At 39.0% G+C, this 19,825-nt stretch overlaps 3 protein-coding genes across 3 annotated transcripts; 2 read left to right on the top strand and 1 right to left on the bottom strand.

The window, feature by feature from the left end:
- Window positions 1–6,826: 6,826 nt before the first annotated feature.
- On the top strand, window positions 6,827–11,797 carry JN550_013862 (uncharacterized protein; the record flags this gene model as incomplete). The annotated part of the gene is made up of 4 exons (XM_049312497.1): window positions 6,827–9,010; window positions 9,091–9,716; window positions 9,852–11,181; window positions 11,261–11,797. 4 exons carry the CDS (start codon window positions 6,827–6,829, stop codon window positions 11,795–11,797), a joined length of 4,677 nt encoding a protein of 1,558 aa, XP_049164171.1.
- Window positions 11,798–12,462: 665 nt separating this feature from the next.
- Window positions 12,463–16,153, bottom strand: JN550_013861 (uncharacterized protein; the record flags this gene model as incomplete). Its single annotated transcript, XM_049312495.1, has 6 exons — window positions 12,463–13,878; window positions 13,938–14,106; window positions 14,380–14,909; window positions 15,080–15,334; window positions 15,389–15,845; window positions 15,900–16,153. The coding sequence occupies 6 exons, from the start codon at window positions 16,151–16,153 to the stop codon at window positions 12,463–12,465; spliced, it is 3,081 nt and encodes a 1,026-aa protein (XP_049164170.1).
- Window positions 16,154–18,411: 2,258 nt separating this feature from the next.
- JN550_013860 (uncharacterized protein) lies at window positions 18,412–19,825 on the top strand (the record flags this gene model as incomplete). The annotated part of the gene is made up of 2 exons (XM_049312494.1): window positions 18,412–18,741; window positions 18,805–19,736. Coding segments are annotated over 2 exons (1,262 nt in total), but the record flags the coding sequence as incomplete, so codon positions are not given.

Raw genomic sequence — 19,825 nt, 5'->3', positions numbered from 1 at the left:
ATAAATAAATAAATAAATAAATAAATAAATAAATAAATAAATAAATAAATAAATAAATAAATAAATAAATAAATAAATAAATAAATAAATAAATAAATAAATAAATAAATAAATAAATAAATAAATAGATAAATTATTTAAATAAATTATATTATATAAGTTATATAATATAAATTAATTATAATTAATTATTTTATTTAATTTACATTTTATAAATTTTAAAATTAAAATTAATTTATATTATTAAAACTTATTTAAAAAGAATTATATTAATTAATTTATTAATAATTAAAGTTTTACGATTTTAAAAATTATTATTATAATTAAGGTTATAAGATTAATATTAAATATTTAATATTAAATTGAGTATTTACTTAACTTATAAGTATTAATATTAAATTTTCGAATACTTATTAAGTTTGAGTTAATATAAGTATCCGATTTTTAAATACTTAACGATAGTCATAAATATTTAAATATTACTCATTATACTTAATATTTAAAAATATAATTAAAATTGTATTTATATTATTTTTTATTTAACGTTAAAACGTATAAAACCGTTTATTTATAACTATTACAATTATTTAAATAATTAATGTTTTATAAAATATAAAACTTTTTAGTTATTTTTAATTATATAAATTAAATTAAAATTAAATTAATTAATATAATATTAAATATAAATTATTATCGTAAATATACTTAATATATTTATAAATATTAGGATATATTTATTAAATATAAATATTAAAAGTGAAATAATTAATAAATATTTACTCATACTCAAACTTAATAAGTAATTACTTATATTTATTAAGTATATATTTAAAGTTACTTAATTACAGCCCTAATTATAATTATTATTAAGGTTGTAAAATTAATATTAAGTATTTAATATTAAATTAAATAAATATTTAACTTATAAATATTAATATTAAATTTTTAAATATTTATTAAGTTTAAATTAATATAAATATCCGATTTTTAAATATTTAACAATACTTATAAATATTTAAATATTATTTATTATACTTAATACTTAAAAATATAATTAAAATTATATTTATATTGCTTTTTATTTAACGTTAAAACGTAGAAAACTATTTATTTATAATTATTATAATCATTTAAATAATTAATATTATGTAAAATATAAAATGTTTTCGTTATTTTCAATTATATAAATTTTTTAATATAATGTTAAATATAAATTATTATCGTGAGTATATTTAATATATTTATAAGTATTAATATATACTCGTTAAGTATAAGTATTAAAAGTGAAATAATCAATGAATATTTATTTATACTCAAACTTAATAAGTAATTACTTATACTCATTAAATATATATTTAAAGTTATTTAAGCACAACCTTAATTATTATTTATATAAATCGCCCACTTTTAAATAATTAATAATTAAAAAATTTAATTATTTACGATATAATAAGTTTAATTTATATTTTAAAAATTGAAAATTAAAAGTAATTTATATTATTAAAAGTTATTGAAAAGTTTTTTAATATAATAAGTAATATTTAAATATTTTTAAATATCGTTAAGTATTTTAAAATATTATTAAATATTTTGAAATTGGATATTTATATTAATTTAAACTTAATAAGTATTTAAACATTTAATAATAATACTTATAAATTAAATAAATATTTAATTTAATATTAAATATTTAATATTAATTTTATAGTTTTAATAATTATAATTTTATATATTTTAAAATATATAAACATTTTATTATATAAAACGTATTTTTAATAATAAAAGTTATAAATACGACGTTAATAATTAATTAATAAAAATATATTTATACTTTAATTTTTTATATGTACCGGCGCGTAATAATAAATACGATAATTTTTTTAAAAAACATTAAATACGCCATAATATTTAAAATAAATAAAATTATTATTAAATATATAATATATAAAATTATAATTTAAACCGTTTTTTAATAAAATAACTCTTTTTTTTAACTTTTTTAAACGAATAATCGTTATATTACGAATTATTATTATTTATTAAGGTTATGAAATTAGTATTAAATATTTAATATTAAATTAAGTATTTACTTAATTTATAAATATTAATATTAAATTTTTAAATATTTATTAAGTTTAAGTTAATATAAGTATCCGATTTTAAAATACTTAACGATATTTATAAATATTTTAATATTACTTATTATATTTAAAGACTTTTAAATAACTTTTAATAATATAAAATACTTTTAACTTTTAAATTTATAAAACATAAATTAAATTTAATATAATATAAATCAAATTTATTATAAAATAAATAATTAAAAAGTTATTAATTATTTTAAAATAACCGATTTATATAAATTAGGGCTGTGATTAAGTAACTTTAAATATATACTTAATAAGTATAAGTAATTACTTATTAAGTTTGAGTATAAGTAAATACTCATTAATTATTTCACTTTTAATACTCATATTTAATAAATATATATTAATACTTATAAATATATTACGTATATTTACGATAATAACTCATACTTAATATTATATTAATTAATTTAATTTTAATTTAATTTACATAATTAAAAATAACTAAAAAGTTTTATATTTTATAAAACATTAATTATTTAAATAATTATAATAATTATAAATAAACGGTTTTATACGTTTTAACGTTAAATAAAAAGTAATATAAATATAATTTTAATTATATTTTTAAGTGTTAAGTATAATAAGTAATACTTAAATATTTATAAATATCGTTGAGTATTTAAAAATCGGATACTTATATTAACTCAAACTTAATAAGTATTTAAAAATTTAATATTAATACTCATAAGTTGAGTAAATACTCAACTCAATACTAAATACTCAATATTAATCTAATATAAATGGTAAAGTGGTAGTTTTAAAATCGTAAAACTTCAACTATTAATAAATTAATTAATATAATTCTCTTTAAATAGGTTTTAATAATATAAATTACCTTAAATCTTTATATTTATAAAATATAAATTAAATATTTAATAAATAAATTAAATATTTAATAAATAAATTAATTAATTAATTATAATTAAATTAAAAAAATAAAAATAAAAATAAAAAAATAATTTTAATAATAAATTTAATAATAATAAGAATAATAATAAGAATAATAATAAATATATAATAAAAGGATAAGTAAATTGAGATTGAATTAAAAAGGTAAGTTATCGTAAATATATATAAAAAACTGTATAATAAATTACAAAAAGTTGATTTTAAATCATCGGATTTAAGAAATTTAAATCCATTTATAAAATAAATACCGTAAATTTAAAAGTTTTACCCTTTATTTTAAAACCGGTATAAATAATATACGGTATTTAAAAACAACCAATTAAATTTATTATATTAATTTATCGGGTTTTAAATCCGGTTTTAAATTCTTAAATCCTGTTTTATAATTATAAATCAAGTTTAATTTTAAATTATAATAGTTATAATAACCAATTAAATCTATTATATTAATTTATCGGGTTTTAAATCCGGTTTTATAATTATAAATCAACTTTAATTTTAAATCACGGTAGTTATATTAACCAATTCAATTAAATTGCGTAATCTTTAAATTTCCAAGCAACGGGTTTAATTTTAATTCCATTCGGACGATATTTTATACCGATTTACTTTATATAAACTACGATTCCTCGTAATTAATTTCCTTTCCTTTTTTTTCACTACACATTTAATATTTAATGTTTAATTACTTTAATTAATTAATATGTATTATTATTATTTAATTTATTTACACGATTTACGTGTGTTTTATTTTTATTTACACGATTTAAGTGTATTTTATTAACACAATTTAAGTGCGTTTTATTTTTATTTATATTTATTTAAAGTACGGAAAAAATCTTTTAAAATGGATTTTAATTTATATTCGGATTCTATTTTTATTTTTAAAGAAACAACCTTTACAATTCCAATATCCCAATCCAATTCAATTGCCGATAAATTTAAAGATTCACTTTTTAATAAAGATTCTTTTAAATTAAAACCCGACGATAAAAATATTTATATCTTTAAAAATAAACTATTTACTCGTACTTTATTACTTATTAATTACAATAAAGAACGGGAAATAGAATTACAATACACAATGTAAGTAATTTATTTATTTATTATTATTATTATTATTATTATTATTATTATTATTATTATTATTATTATTATTATTATTATTATTATTATTATTATTATTATTATTATTATTGTTATTATTATTATTATTATTATTATTATTATTATTATTATTATTTATTAATTTATTAAAGGTATATTAATAAAAAATAGATTGTTATAGTTAAAAATTACCGATCTTTTAATTAAAGTGTTTATTATAAAATTACGCACCCAGAAATAACGTATAATAAATAAATTAAAAAAAGAAGGAAAAATTAAAAGTAAGTTATTTAAATATTTATTTATTTATTAATTTATTAAATTATTAAATAAGAACCGATATTCTTATTATAATTATTATTAACTTTTTCGATTTATCTTTTTAAAAAAGGTAACGAATTAATATTTTATAAACTCCCAAATTCGAAACCGATGAGTTTTATAATAAAATTTTACATTTTATTATCGAAAACAATTTAGCTTTTAATATTTTAAATTCTAAATCGTTTCAAAATTTAATTACTTATTTATATAAGTAAGTTATTTAATTAATTATATTTAATTAATTATTTAAAGGGATACACTATAAATCGATCGTTGAAAAATTAAAACGATTTTATCTTTAACGTTTTCGAATTTATTATTAACTTTTAATTTAATATTAGAATTTAATATTAAAAATAATAAGAAATTTTCCCTTATTATCGATATTTGGAAATTTAATAATTAAACCTTTTATTTAAGGGTAATTATTTGTTTTATCGATTTTGATTTTAATTTAAATTATAAATTAATCGGATTTCACCCTTTATCGGAATTTTATACCGGAGTTTATTTATACGAGGAATTTTCGAAAACGTTAAAAGATTACCTTATAATCAAACTCTAAAATATTATAAGGTATTTATTTTAATTTTATTGATATTAATTCTTATATTTTATTTTTATTTAATTATTTAAATATTTATTAATGTTTAAATTTATTAATATTTAATAGTATTACTCGAGATAATATATAAAACAACGATACTTTTTTAAAAGTCTTTTATAATGAATTTTATAATTCATTACGATTAGATTTTTTAAGAGATATACGTTACATTTATTAATATTATAGTTTAAGATATATTTAAAGTATATATTATTACCGATTCGGAAAAGAATACGATTAATTAATATATTAATCTCGTGGTTTTTAATTTAAATAATACGGATTTAATTTAAATTATTAAAAATACGGATTTTTTAAGTAAGTTAAATTAATTATATTATTTTAAATTAATTTTTAATTAATATATAATTAGATTTAATTAATTAAGTTTAAAGAATTATAATATTAATTAAATATATTCGCGTAATTAAAAGTTTATTAATAAATAATATTAAAGATATTTAACAAAATTATAATATTATGAAAATTTTAAACTGTATGTTTTATATTTTTTTATTTAATTATTTAATTATTTAATTATATTAACGTTATAATATTTAAATTTTTATATTTATTAAAATTTAACGTATAAAATGATTAAAGTTGTTTTAAAATTAAAATAACCGTTATTTTATATAAATCGAAATACCGACCACCGCGAATTTTAAGAGATCTTTTTTTCCGATATTAATTAGTTTTTATTAACCGAATTAAAACGAATATTTAAAGTATTTATTAAACCCTTTATTAAATTATAAAGAAAGGTTTATACCACTTTATTTAAAGGTTTATTATATATTTATTAAATATATTATAAATTAAAAGATATACGGTTAAATTATCGTAAATAAATTTTAAACCATCCAATTTTAATAAATAATTTTATTTTTATTAAATCTTTATATTGAATTAATTAATTTAAATAATAAATTAATAGATTTAATTTAAGATTTTTAAAAATTAATTAATTTAAAAATTAAATTAATTATAATTAATATTAAATGAATTTAAATTAAATTAAATTAAATAAATTTAAAAATAATTATTACGTAAATTGAAAAGTATTAAATATAATTAAAAAATAAAATAAATTAATAAACTTATTTTATTTATTTATAACGTAAATTAACTTTTTTATATAAATTTAAAAAGTTTAAAATCTATTTATATATATATAATTATTTATATATATATATATTAATATTTAATATATTTTAAAAGATTTATAATAAATTCTTAATTTATTATATTATTATAATTATTTATTTATTTTTTAATAATTAAATTTAAAGTTACCGGTTTTAAGTTTATATTAAACTATCGATTAGTAAGTCCACGGCGGGCTGGGTAAATGGAGACTAGCAATCCCGATCACCCCGTGTAGTACCGATTATAAATCAATATTTCAACTTATGGGCTTTATCCATCTTACCGCCGATAACTCCTTGCCTTCGGTTCCACATCGCGGCTTGCGTCTGCTCTCCTATGGGCACTGACTGCTCCATTCTCTGCTATTAACCCGCCTTAGTTGGTCTCTTAGTCGGTCGGTGACATCACCGCAACGTTTTCAACCCGTTCGGTCCGACATGTATCAGCACTAAGCAGAGCTTGTAGTTTCCATATCGCCGACAGCTAAAGCTGTTGTGGTCACCCGTTCACCTAATGGCGAAACTCCTTTCCCATCACTCTGTACCTCCAATCCGTGATTCCACTCAGGACTGTTGTCATCATGTGGGGGAGCGCTGTGGACAGTGAGGCGCTTCGGCGCACTGAGTCTGGCATGCCCACTCAGCATTGGCACCGGGATGCAGTTGAATCCAGGGAAATAAGAGATAATGGAATGGAGGCTGGTGGCCAGACCACAGGCACAGTAGCCGACGGTACATGGGGCGAGCAAGACGTGGGCGGCTTTGACGAGCAGAATGCGATGCAGGAGTATGAGGCGCTTAGAAATAACCTACTGCACCTGCACAAGACGCGCACTCGTGACTCCCAACGCAAAGACACGGCGGGAATTTCCAGCACGAAGAGCCGAGTACCATTCGGTCGTTCTCTCTCCCGGCCAAAGACTACAGAGACATGTGGCAGTCATCCAGGAGAAGACGAAGCTCCAGATGACGAAGACGGTTTTGAGCTGGCCAACTTCATGCGTCAAGGCCACTTCGAAAAGCGAACGGAAGCGGGCTCTGAGAAGAGAGTTGGGCTTGTCTACCGAAATCTGACAGTCAGAGGCGCTGGGAGTACCAGCACATTCGTACGCACCGTCCCGGACGCGATTGTTGGGACATTCGGGCCTGACCTGTACAACCTATTATCGCGTTTCTTGCCGTTTCTCAGGCCTGCGCAGTCGCCGACTCGAACCCTCATCCACGACTTCACCGGATGCGTGCGCGACGGCCAGATGATGCTGGTTTTGGGAAGGCCAGGTGCTGGGTGCAGTACATTTCTCAAGGCTGTCAGCAACAACACAGAGACTTTCGCCGCCGTGGAAGGGAACATATCGTATGGTGGCATCTCGGCGGATAAACAGAAAAGGATGTATCGCGGAGAGGTCAATTACAACGCCGAAGACGACATTCATTTTGCACCCCTGAGTGTCTGGCAGACACTGACCTTTGCGTTGAAGAACAAGACGAGGAAACACGCCCAAGAGGACATCCCGGTCATTGTCAATGCACTAATGAGAATGTTTGGAATCAGCCATACGAAGCATACCCAGGTTGGAGATGAATATACCCGGGGTGTATCTGGAGGCGAGCGCAAACGTGTATCCATTGCCGAGACGCTGGCATCGAAATCAACTATTATGACATGGGATAACTCGACACGTGGATTGGATGCCTCGACAGCTCTGGACTATGCGAGATCGCTTCGTATCATGACTGATATAAGCAACCGCACCACCCTTGTGACCCTGTACCAAGCTGGTGAGGGCATCTATGAGATAATGGACAAAGTACTGGTCATTGATGAGGGTCGAGAGATATTCTCAGGCCCTGCGAAGGTCGCAAAGCAATACTTTATTGACTTGGGCTTCGAATGCCCTGACCGTCAGACCACTGCCGATTTCCTAACCGCAGTTACAGATCCGAACGAGCGACGTATAAGATCTGGGTTCGAGAACAAAGTACCCCGGTCTCCTGAAGAACTGCAAAAGGCATTTCGCAGCTCCGAGTACTATACGAGGTTGCTGGCTGATGTCGAGAGCTACGAGCAGCATTTGCAGCGCACTGATTTTGAGGCTGCGAAGCGATTTGAAGGCGCAGTCCAGGAGTCAAAGTCAAAGACCGTGCGTCACAAGTCTTCGTATACCGTTTCCTTCGTACAGCAAGTCCTGGCCTGTACTCAGCGCGAGTTCTGGCTTCTTTTTGGGGACACAAAAACTCTATGGACCAAGCTGTTCATCATCATCTCCAATGGACTCATCGTTGGCTCGATCTTCTACGGACAGTCACTCTCGACTGAAGGGACTTTCAGCCGTGGAGGCGCAATCTTCTTCTCTATCTTGTTCCTAGGCTGGCTTCAACTGTCGGAACTCATGAAAGCAGTATCTGGGCGCGCAGTAGTCGCCCGCCACAAGGACTACGCATTCTACCGGCCCTCGGCAGTCGCTGTTGCCCGAGTGATACAAGACCTCCCAGTCATAGCTGTGCAGGTCTGTATTTTTGGCGTCATCATGTATTTTATGACTGGCCTGGACCTGGATGCCGGCAAATTCTGGATTTACATGCTCTTTGTATACGTTACGACCATCAACCTCACGGCCCTCTACCGCATGTTTGCTAGCTTGTCTCCGGAGATTGATACAGCTGTGCGGTTCTCTGGGATCGCTCTTAACTTACTTGTTATCTACACTGGTTACATGATCCCAAAAACGCAACTTTTATCAAACTATATATGGTTTGGCTGGCTGGTAAGTACTGAAGCTCCCCTCATGTCCTCGCCACTCACATTGTGTGGAGCTATCTGCTAACGCTGGGTCCTCCTTGGCAGTACTGGATCAATCCAGTGTCGTATAGCTTCGAGGCGGTACTTTCAAATGAATTCACCAGTCGACAGATGCAATGCGCTGCAAGCCAGCTTGTACCCCAGGGGCCTGGTGCGCAACCCGCATATCAAGGCTGTGTTGTTAGTGGCGCTGGAGTTAATGCGCAGGCGGTGTCTGGTGATGACTACATTCAGTCCTCTTTCGGATATAGTCGATCACATCTCTGGCGTAACTTCGGCGTGGTCATCGCGTTCACGGTCCTCTACCTCCTGGTCACACTCCTTGCCACGGAATTATTCAGCTTCGCTTCAGGTGGAGGTGGCGCCCTCATTTTCAAGAAAAGCCACCGGGCCAAGCGACGGGTCAAGCTAACCCAATCACCATCAGAAGAAGAAAAAACCTCAGGCGGTGGGAGCGACTCGAATGACCAGTCTTCCAGTACTAAGCTAGGAGACTCGCCGGCGTCGGCTGGGAATGAGAGTGAAGGTATGGAGCAGCTTACGAAGAGCGACTCCATATTCACCTGGAGAGATGTGGAGTACACAGTTCCTTATTTGGGTGGCGAACGTAAGCTGCTGAACAAAGTCAATGGCTACGCAAAACCTGGGCTTATGGTAGCTCTCATGGGAGCGTAAGTAAAGATCATCCCACACTTTCACTGTTCTGTGTTGGGTTATAGCACATGAGCCCAACTCTGCACATGGCAGGATTTTAGGATAAGAGTGACAGTCGTACTCATTCCGCGCTAATTATATCGTTCTTATAGGTCCGGTGCTGGCAAGACCACGCTTCTAAATACTCTTGCTCAACGACAACGCACTGGAGTTGTCTCCGGCGAGATGTTCGTCGACGGCCGACCGCTGGGCACCGACTTTCAACGTAACACTGGATTTTGTCTTCAAGGGGATCTCCATGATGGTACACAAACCGTCCGAGAAGCAATCGAATTCTCGGCAATACTGCGTCAAGATGCGTCGATTCCTCGGAGCGAGAAGCTCGAGTATGTGGACAGGATCGTTGATTTATTGGAGTTGCAAGACCTTCAAGATGCCATCGTAATGTCACTAGGGGTTGAACAGCGGAAGAGGCTCACGATCGGAGTTGAGCTTGCCGCGAAGCCCTCGCTGCTACTGTTCCTGGATGAACCTACCTCGGGTTTGGACTCTCAGTCGGCATACTCGATCATCCGATTTTTGAGGAAGCTCAGCAGAGCTGGTCAAGCCATCGTGTGCACAATCCACCAGCCCAGCTCGATCCTGATACAGGAATTTGACATGGTTCTCGCTCTTAATCCTGGTGGAAATACTTTTTACTTTGGACCGATCGGCGAAAACGGGAAAGATGTTATCGAGTACTTTGGCGAACGTGGTGCTGTGTGTCCCCCCAACAAGAATGTCGCCGAGTTTATTCTCGAGACTGCTGCGAGGCCACACAGGAAACCAGATGGAACAAAAGTCAACTGGAATGACGAGTGGAGTGATAGCGACCAGGCACTGCGAGTTATTGAAGAGATTGACGGACTCAAGCAAGTCCGCAGCAGAGCCTCGCAGCCTGAGAAGGTCACAAAAGCCCAGCAGAAGGAATATGCGGCATCCGTCTGGCTGCAGACAACTGAGTTGACCAAACGAATGTTCAGGCAGTATTGGCGGGATCCTTCCTACCTATATGGCAAATTCTTTACCTCTGTGATCATGGGTATATTCAATGGTTTCACTTTCTGGCAGCTTGGCTACACGATCCAAGACATGCAAAACCGCATGTTCACAAGCTTTCTCATCATCACAATCCCAGCGACCGTCGTAAACGCGGTCGTACCCAAATTTTTCGGCAACATGGCTCTCTGGCAGGCACGAGAGTACCCGTCCCGAATATATGGATGGGTTGCCTTTTGCACTGCGAATATTGTTGCCGAAGTTCCTGCGGCCATTATCTCTGGTTTTCTCTACTGGGTTCTTTGGTACTGGGCCACTGGCTTGCCTACCGAGAGCTCCGTCTCGGGGTATGCATTCCTAATGACTGTGTTGTTCTTCCTTTTTACGAACAGCTGGGGTCAGTGGATCTGTGCCTTCGCTCCTAGTTTTACTGTTATCTCCAACGTAAGTAATCTCATTGACTCTCTATCCACGAGGCACTGGAACGAGCAGGAAAGGGAAAGGGGTCTGACATAAGTACTAGGTGTTACCTTTCTTCTTTGTCATGTTTGGGCTATTCAACGGAGTGGTACGGCCTTACTCATCGCTCCCTGTATTCTGGCGATATTGGATGTATTGGGTCAACCCGTCCACGTACTGGATCGGCGGAATGCTTGCAGCGACGCTTGACGGTGCCCCTATACAGTGTGCAGACGAGGAGACAGCACGCTTCGATCCACCACCAGATCAGACCTGCCAGGCCTATGCAGGAATATTTGCGGAGCGTGCCGGAGGGTACCTGCTCAACCCTGATGCAACTATCGGGTGCATGTATTGCCCTTACACAGTCGGCAACCAATACCTGGCAACATTGAACATCGACGCAAGCCAGAAATGGAGAGACTTCGGTATTTTCTTGGCCTTCTGTATCTCCAACTGGGCATTGGTATACTTCTTCATCTTCACAGTTCGTGTCAAAGGGTGGAGTTTTGGAATGGGATATATCTTTGGGGGACTTGGCAAAGTTGTAGATCTGTCGAAGAAGCCCTTCCGGTCTAACGCCAAGAAGGAGCATCAGTGATTACAGGGATAGAGAGCATCGGAGTTGAAATCAAAGATAAGTTATTGAATAGCTTTCTAGACAAATGGCAAATATAGAACTCCATACAGCATTACCGCATGAACTTTCGAGAGTTCTACACTCCGATCCATCTTCAAGTGGATGCTGTTTGGCAGTCACTTGTTCGTCTCATTATACAATACGCCCCAGAGCTGGCCTGAATACAATTCTGGTGCACGGTGAGAGAATAATGGCCTCATACTGCCGAAACGACACGGGAGGCTATCGTCGCAATCCCAAATGACATTTCAAGGCCACCCTGGCCTTGAACCCATGGATACGAAGATGCGGTGTTTTCGGAACAGCAGAGTACTACTCCGTTTGCAAATAAAGTGTTGGTGGATATAATCTTGGGCTCACAGCTACTTTGAAAGGTAGTCTACATACCGGAACTCTGTCGGTTGTGAAGTCCGCTGACTCGTGACCTTGGTGTCGAGCTCCATTCATTGCGGGAGTGTTTTTTACTGGAGTCATTCTATGGTCAGAACCTTCTTCGTGTACATTAGCGATATATCGTAGGTCAGGATACACCAAGATGAGGTCTAACCGTATAACAGCATACATCTACACGGGCCTTTGGACAGGCTAACGGAGCCACACTAGCAATAATGCGAGGATCTCTCCGTCTACAAACCACTGGTCTTGATGATATGCCTGACCCTTGCTTCCAGCCAGTCCGTATTCCCCCAAAACCCCCAGCTTGCCTGAAACCTCAACCAGTCTACAAGCGCTGCTTCCCAGTGTCGGACAAAGATATCCCAAGGGTACACCTTGCCGGAAGACTTCTCCAGCTGGTCGATGTAATGAAGCAACAAAGCTTTCTCGCCGGGTTGCATTTCTAGCCCTTGTATATTCGTGCCCCCTGCGGTACCTCCCATCAACTCCGTTGCAGGGACAGAGCATGTGAACAGCTTCGCCAAGTCGCATACGCCGAGGCCGAGGCCGACATATTGAAAATCGACAAATGCAACCTCTTCCCCAGAGGGTGAAGCAAACATGTTTTCCGACTTCACATCTCCGTGGATCAAGGTCTCATAGTCAGACACCGGCCCTGGATCGGCAGAATCAGAGGCTGGTGACAGAAGTTCGGCCACTCGCTCGGCTAAGGAAATTCCGTCAGGCTGAGCTGGATCGCATAAGGGTCCTGACCACTCCGATTGTTTGTCATGTAAGAGGCTCAGGTACTCCTTCCGACGCGTAGCCAGATAGGTATAACCTCCGTTTAGCCAAACACCGCTGACCGTGAAGCGATCGTGGGGCTCCGCGGAAGGCTTGACGCTCCGCCGCTGCCTTTGTCTCGATGCTTCCGCCAATGGAGGCAGCAGCATGTTCTCTCTGCGAAACTGATCCATCCTGCCCCAGAAATGGCCATGAAATCCAGCAAGCCAATTTAAAGCCGCCAGGACTTGGGTCGGATTCAGCTCGCCACGCTTCTCTAGAGACACCGAAAATGCATTCTTGGGCCTCAAGCTAGATTCGGGGCTCCTTAGGTCCTTAAGAACGAGCGCGGTTGTCTTTCCATCGTTGATACTGGCAATGCATTCGGCAACAGCGACGTCTTCGGGCAGCTGCGGCGCTAGCCTGGTGTAGAAATACTGCTCCACTTGATAGGACAGTATCTTTCGGATGTGGCCCTCGTCATGGGCACTGGCCGTCGTTGGTGGTGAGATGTATTTGAGAATCAATGATACTGGCGACGCGCCGTTCGTGATGGAAGGGTCACCACCGCGGCGCCGCGCGGCAGTGACCTGGCAGATATGGCCATAGCCTGCCCACAAAGACTGGGTCACGTGGCAAGAGACCAAGTCAAGCTCTCTCTGAGAGATGAGGGAGGCTGCAATGTCACTCAATGACGCATCGGTGGTACCCATCATTGCTGAGCCTCCGTCAGGGGCGGTCACACACTTGTACAGGAGACCAAGCACGGCATTTGCCGCGGGGTTGATATTTTGCAGGCAAGAGAGAAAGGCGGTGGGTCCCCAAACGATGGCTTGCAGAACGAGCAGAATGCATGGAACGGCGGCCACGACAGCGAAACGATGCTGTGAATATGGCATGACGACCGTGGTCGCATCGGTGTATGTAGCACTGTATGTCTTACAGTTTTGATTTGAAGCGGTTGCTGGTCGGTGGCCTGGAAACGGTCGGCATAACCGGTCTCCCTGCCACCCAGGTTTAACCCGCTAAGCTGGCTGGGACCGGTAGAGTCGCAGTCAAACTCACAGCCTCGGCGGGGAGATAGTGTAATTACAACCTGCTCTTGTTCGCTCCTTTGAGGGGACTATAACGGCCAGGCAATGCAAATGAACAATTATGGTTTTTGGTATCATGATGTGAGCCTCTCCAACTTGGCCCTAATCGGCCCCATTTGGATTGGGGACACAAAGACAACAATTTGACAAAACGTTATATACATCTATATACACAAGGGTCTACTGTAAGCAAACACAGCTATGAAATGTAAGGGGTATGGTAGCCACTCGGTCCCAGTACAACGATTTCACAATTTGGGATTGAATCTTGCGCGAATTCGTTCTCCAAACATGAAGAAAACCACTGGGATTGGGACAAGTGCTAGGGAGATGAAAGCCAGCAAGCTGTTTCCCCAGCCGAGCCCTAATGAGTTGTACATTTGCAACCCACCGAGCGGCAGTAGGGCTCCAAGCAACGAACGGAGGACCGCTAACGCTGCTGTGACCGAAGCTGCATATGATGGATATGTGTCGAGCAGGTAGTTCTGAACCGACATCATGATTCCCATGAGGCCAGCACTGAAGATGACCACGCCGAGCATGGGCACGATCCAGTGAACACCCTTGTCTGTCGTCCAACCGTAGATAAACAGTCCAATGGGCAATGTCAACCCACTGGGTACCGTAATGGCCGGTGCAAGTCGCACCTCTGGCTTATGAGCAACTCCCTTCGCCTTGTTCTGTTTTACCATCATGTCTGTAAGTTGTCCAAAAGCCACAACACCAATCATCATCCCCAGCCCGGAAGGAATGAACGTGAGCCCGGTACTGCCCTCGTCGAACCCGTACTCATTCTTGTAGACGAATGAAAAGGTGGTAATCTGATAGCGGCAGTATTTTAGCTATGTTGCAATGGAAAGTGACTTGCAAAGGCTATTACGGTGTGCCGGTTGCTCTCTGCTTCAAACGATGCCACTGGGACTTCTTACACATGCTTAACAGCCACAAACTCCGTTCTCATATGTGCGAAATGTGAAATGGGTGCACCTACCAGTAGATATAGGATTCCATAGGTAATTGCAACGTACAGGGCATTGAGCGTGACGATCGGTGTAACCAAGAGCAGCTTCAGGGGGCGGACGAGGGCGAGCCTGAACTGCTCCTTGGGTCCGGCCCGACCAGATGCCTTGCTGCGTAGCTCAAGGTTCCCGGTTTTTTTGCGGAGACGACGAGTCTTTTGCTCCAACAATGCGGGTGCGAATGTTTCCTGGAGGAACATGACGGACACAGGGATGAAGATACCAGACTTGGTATCACGTTAGAACTGTACGCCATGTCGGGGTCAGCAAAGAAGACATACCAGTATTAATATCAGCCAGTAAACCCATCGCCACCCGGCAGCTCTGATCAGATAGCCACCAGCGACAGGACCAATGATGGGTCCAAGCAATGGGCCGAGCGCCCAAGCTGACATGGCCCTACCACGCTTTTCAACGGGCATAATATCTGCGATGCTGCCACTCCCAATAGTAATGGGCACTGACCCCGAGAGACCCATGAGTAAACGAAACGCCAACAGCATGCCGATGCTTTTGCTTAACGCAGTACCGACTGTGAATACGGCGAAGAGTATGTTGCCGATGATGTAGAGCGGCCTACGACCGTATATCTCACTTAAGGGGGCGACGATCAAGGGGCCGAAAGCGAACCCAAGGATGTAAATGGACACGAGAAACGTTGCCGTGATAGAAGAAGTACTGTGGAACTCAACCATTATGCTGGGTATTCCTGGAGCAAACATGGATGAACCCAACGGCCTTGAGAATGTTAGATATAGATCGAATATCGAAGGACGTCACCGCGATACGTACGTGACAATGGTGAGGAGGGAAAGGAGGGAGATATTGAGCCATTTCTTAGAATCTGGCCAGTTCATAGGGTTCTGCGGATCGAGTGGCCCATCCCAGCCTACGACATTGGGATCCGTCTCATTGGTTGATTGGGGTTTTTCGCCGCCAGCCTCAATATCGGTTTCACCACCAGGACCAAGCGTCACTGTGTCAAGGTCTTGAGCCGGAGTGGCCACAGCACCTTCAGGCACCTCGTCTTTTGCTCTAGTGGCCATGGTCGGCCTCCGATCAGTGGATGCTGCCTTGGTGTGCTTGTTGTAGAAGGTGCTGGAGGATCTCGAGGTTGATGGATGGGAGGAGGAACAACAGGAACATATTTAGGTTCTTTGATGTCAGCGAGTCCGAGTGGACGGCGTGAAGATGGCGAGAGCAACAACGTTATTAGGGTCCAGATTGAGCCAACGAGCCAAGATATATCAATGATCTGGGTGTGCTATGTACGCATCGTATAAACGGACCGGAAGCTACCCTCATCCGTCCCAGTAATTATGTCGAGCATAAAAGCTTGGGTTTGCTGCTTGCGTTCTGTTTTATGCAACCCAGTGTGGGGATGGTCAGTTGGTTAGCGAGCATAAATAGCATCCGCCCGGGCTGCACACGATATCGTTCCGGATTCTCGGGGGGCCGGCCTAGACTCTTACAGGGCATCGCTACGGCAGTGACCGGGGTCTCGATTGGCTTTCGCAGCGCCCTCTGCTGGACCCGGCGTCGGCGAACGCCAGTCTGGATGGACGATTTCGAAACCAATTTGCTCACGATGGTTCCGGACGGCCGTCCTCTAGCCAAGATTGGGGCCGACGAACTTCTAAACGACACGTTCTTAAGTACAGAGTCTACATAGGCCTATCAGTGCAGCCACTGGGATATCGTTGATCTCCTTGGGGTTGCTGCCTCGCCCACCCAGCAAGGCATGGTGGTTATAATACTCTTCGCGATGAATTAGTTCGACCTATCCCTATCTCAAAGCACGCTGGTCTGAACCAGAGACGCGGGTCCGCACCTCCGTTAGTAGGTAATCTGCCTACGCGGTGGTAGTAGTCGAGACAGGGAAATTGGTCATTGCGAAGGTTATGATCTAGAACACCATCCCGAATACGGAAACGAAATCAAACTAGTTCGATCCCGCATACGTGGCACATGGGCAACCAGCGTACCACGTACGGATATCGCGTGGTCGCTTTCATGTGGAGGTTTGCAGCGAGGAAACCAATTGCTGAGAGCCAGGTCATGAAATCGACTGGGGCAACGATAGGAGGGGGGAAGGTTGAGGTCAGTCCCCAGAGTTGGTATACGAAGCATGATCTCATACAACTGACATGTACGTGTGCACACTGTACGTCCTGATACCCTTCATCGGTGCGAACTAGAAACTACTGGCGATGATTCATGCTCGAGATAATAGTAAACAACAGTGCCTCCTCTGTGCCCCCCCAGACCAGCGGCACGGGATCCTCGTGTCCCCCCGCTTTGCCCACATAGATCAATTCAGCTATAATTATCTATGGCGAGTGGCCATTGCTGCGTCCTCGAGCCGCTCAATGACCCAGCATTTCTTAGGGACTTCCTGGTGGGCTGAGATGGCGTATCGCTACTTAGCTTCGTTGATGCACCCTGATATTTGGCAATTTGCAACCCAAGGATGGACTGATGGGAGGGATGGTATGCACGTAGGCATCTCACCAATGTAGACCGGCGACAAATGGTCGAGCAGAGAGCTGAGACATGAGGACGGCGTGGCTGTGGATGTAAAATGCTAGTTCTAGGGCGAGAGATATCAAAACAACCTGTAAATCGAGGTAGTTACGGAACGGAGAAAGAAACCACGATGGATAGCGACGACACAACGTGCAACAGTGACCGGCAGAAGACACGCTCGCAGATGCACGCGAGCTACAGACACCGCGTGAGACGGCCGAGAGGGAGGGGGCTGTTGCCCGGGAAAGGGCCAATGGCGGCGAGGGTTACGATTTGTATAGTAAGTAACCTCGATTAGGCTTGTCGGGCACCGCAACAGTATAGTCAAGAAAAAACTGGACGATAGAAGGAAGTACTGTGATTGGTATTGCCAGTATAGGCCCCACCAGCCAGCCAAGAACAAAATGCTTTCTCGACCGAACAGCCCGGGCCGCAGACTACACTACCTGCAGGCTTGGCTGGTAGATCTCCAGGAATTGAAAAAGTCGATCTGCGTTTCGGCGGATCGTGCACACTCTCCCCAATTGATACCTTGATAGCTGCCCCCACATCGCCAGACGTCATTATCTGACCCGAGGTAAGTAAGAGTTGTAAACATACACACGCGTCAAACCCCTCTTTTTCGATCCCTGCTCGGGCGGAGTCGCAGTCACTGGATTTCAATCCATAGCTCCCAAAAAATGGCAACGGCTCTGAACTTCAATATCGGCCCTTGAGTTGTTCACGCACGTAACCCCGAGAGGTAATTCAACGTATCGTGGCAGCAAAAGCAGCAACCATGGCGATCTCTTCTACTAGGGTGGCCCTGTATATCGCCCTCTTGTCTATCCCCTTTGCCTACCTGTACCCAGGGATACAAAGGGTCATAACGGTGTTGGGTGTGTTCCGAACTCCAGCGACTGTTCAACTGACGAGCTCGGAGGATCTGGTATACGTCGATGGAACCATCCACTGCGAGGACGTCCACTACCATGCTCCAAGCCACAAGTTGTTCACGGCGTGTGAAGATTCGCCCGTGACAAGATTTGGCTGGTTCCCTCCTCTGGCCAAGTTCAACGCCTCGGTCCTCAACCAAGCCCGAGGGGGGCTATTCGTGATCGACCCCGTTGTAAGTCTCTTCGCCTGTCTCTTCCCGCATGGCTACATGAGCTGATCCCCGCGGCACCCTCAGACCAAAAAAGCACAAAAGTTGGAACTGGAGAAATTCAGAGGTCCATTTGTGACACATGGAATCGATGTAATTCCGGACCCTGGGAAGCGTGAAGGTGAGGCCGTGTACATTTTTGCGGTCAACCATCTGCCGAATCCAGAGTTCTACTCCTATGCTAGCGGTTACCAAGTTGATCCCGAGGCAACCGCTGGCAAAGCTGTTCCAAAGGCACGCTCCCAGATTGAGGTATTCTACCATAAGGTTGGCTCCTCCAAGGCCCAGCACATCCGTTCTGTATGGCACCCGGCGATCAAGACGCCCAATGACATATTCGCGCTGAGTCCACAGCATTTCCTCGTCACGAATGACCACTACTACCGCGAGGGTCTGATGCGAGAGGTCGAAGATATCTATCCCGGTGCCAAATGGTCAAATACCCTCGACATCGAAGTATCCGACCTCTCTAAAACTGCCGAGGCGTCATCTGGAGTGAAAGTCAAGGTCGTTGTTGACAGCATACACAACAACAACGGTCTTAGCCATGGCCGCACTGAAAACGAGGTTCTCATTGGCAGTGCCGTTGGAGGAAGCCTCCATTTTGGTAGTATATCCCACGACCCCAGCTCCGTCCAGGTCGGAGATATTCTGTACCTCGATTCCGCGATCGACAATCCAAGCTACTTTGTCGATCCGTACGGTGGCACAGCAAGCTCAGCTGACAAGAGCGGATATGTGCTCGCCGGCCTCGGCCGAGCCATCGATCTAAGCAAGACGAAGCATGACCCTCACGGCAAAGACCCTGTTGTGGTCTGGTATGCCAAGAAAAGCGAGGATGGGGCATGGAACACGAGACTCTTGTTTGAGGACGACTCGTCTAGGATCCGTTCCGCCAGCGCTGCGGTTCTCGTTGCAATCGACCCCGCCAAGGAGGATGGAAAACGACGTGCCTGGCTGTATGTTACAGGGTTTATATCAGACCATATGATTGCAGTCAAGGTCGACCTGTAATAGAACAATATGTACTCGATAAGGGGAAAAAAGT

Source organism: Neoarthrinium moseri (genome assembly GCF_022829205.1).
Source record: "Neoarthrinium moseri strain CBS 164.80 chromosome Unknown scaffold152_Wmoseri_CBS_16480, whole genome shotgun sequence".
Classification (NCBI taxonomy): Eukaryota; Fungi; Ascomycota; class Sordariomycetes; order Amphisphaeriales; family Apiosporaceae; genus Neoarthrinium; species Neoarthrinium moseri.
Note: the sequence above shows the minus strand (reverse complement) of the source record. Positions and strands in the feature narration are given on the sequence as shown.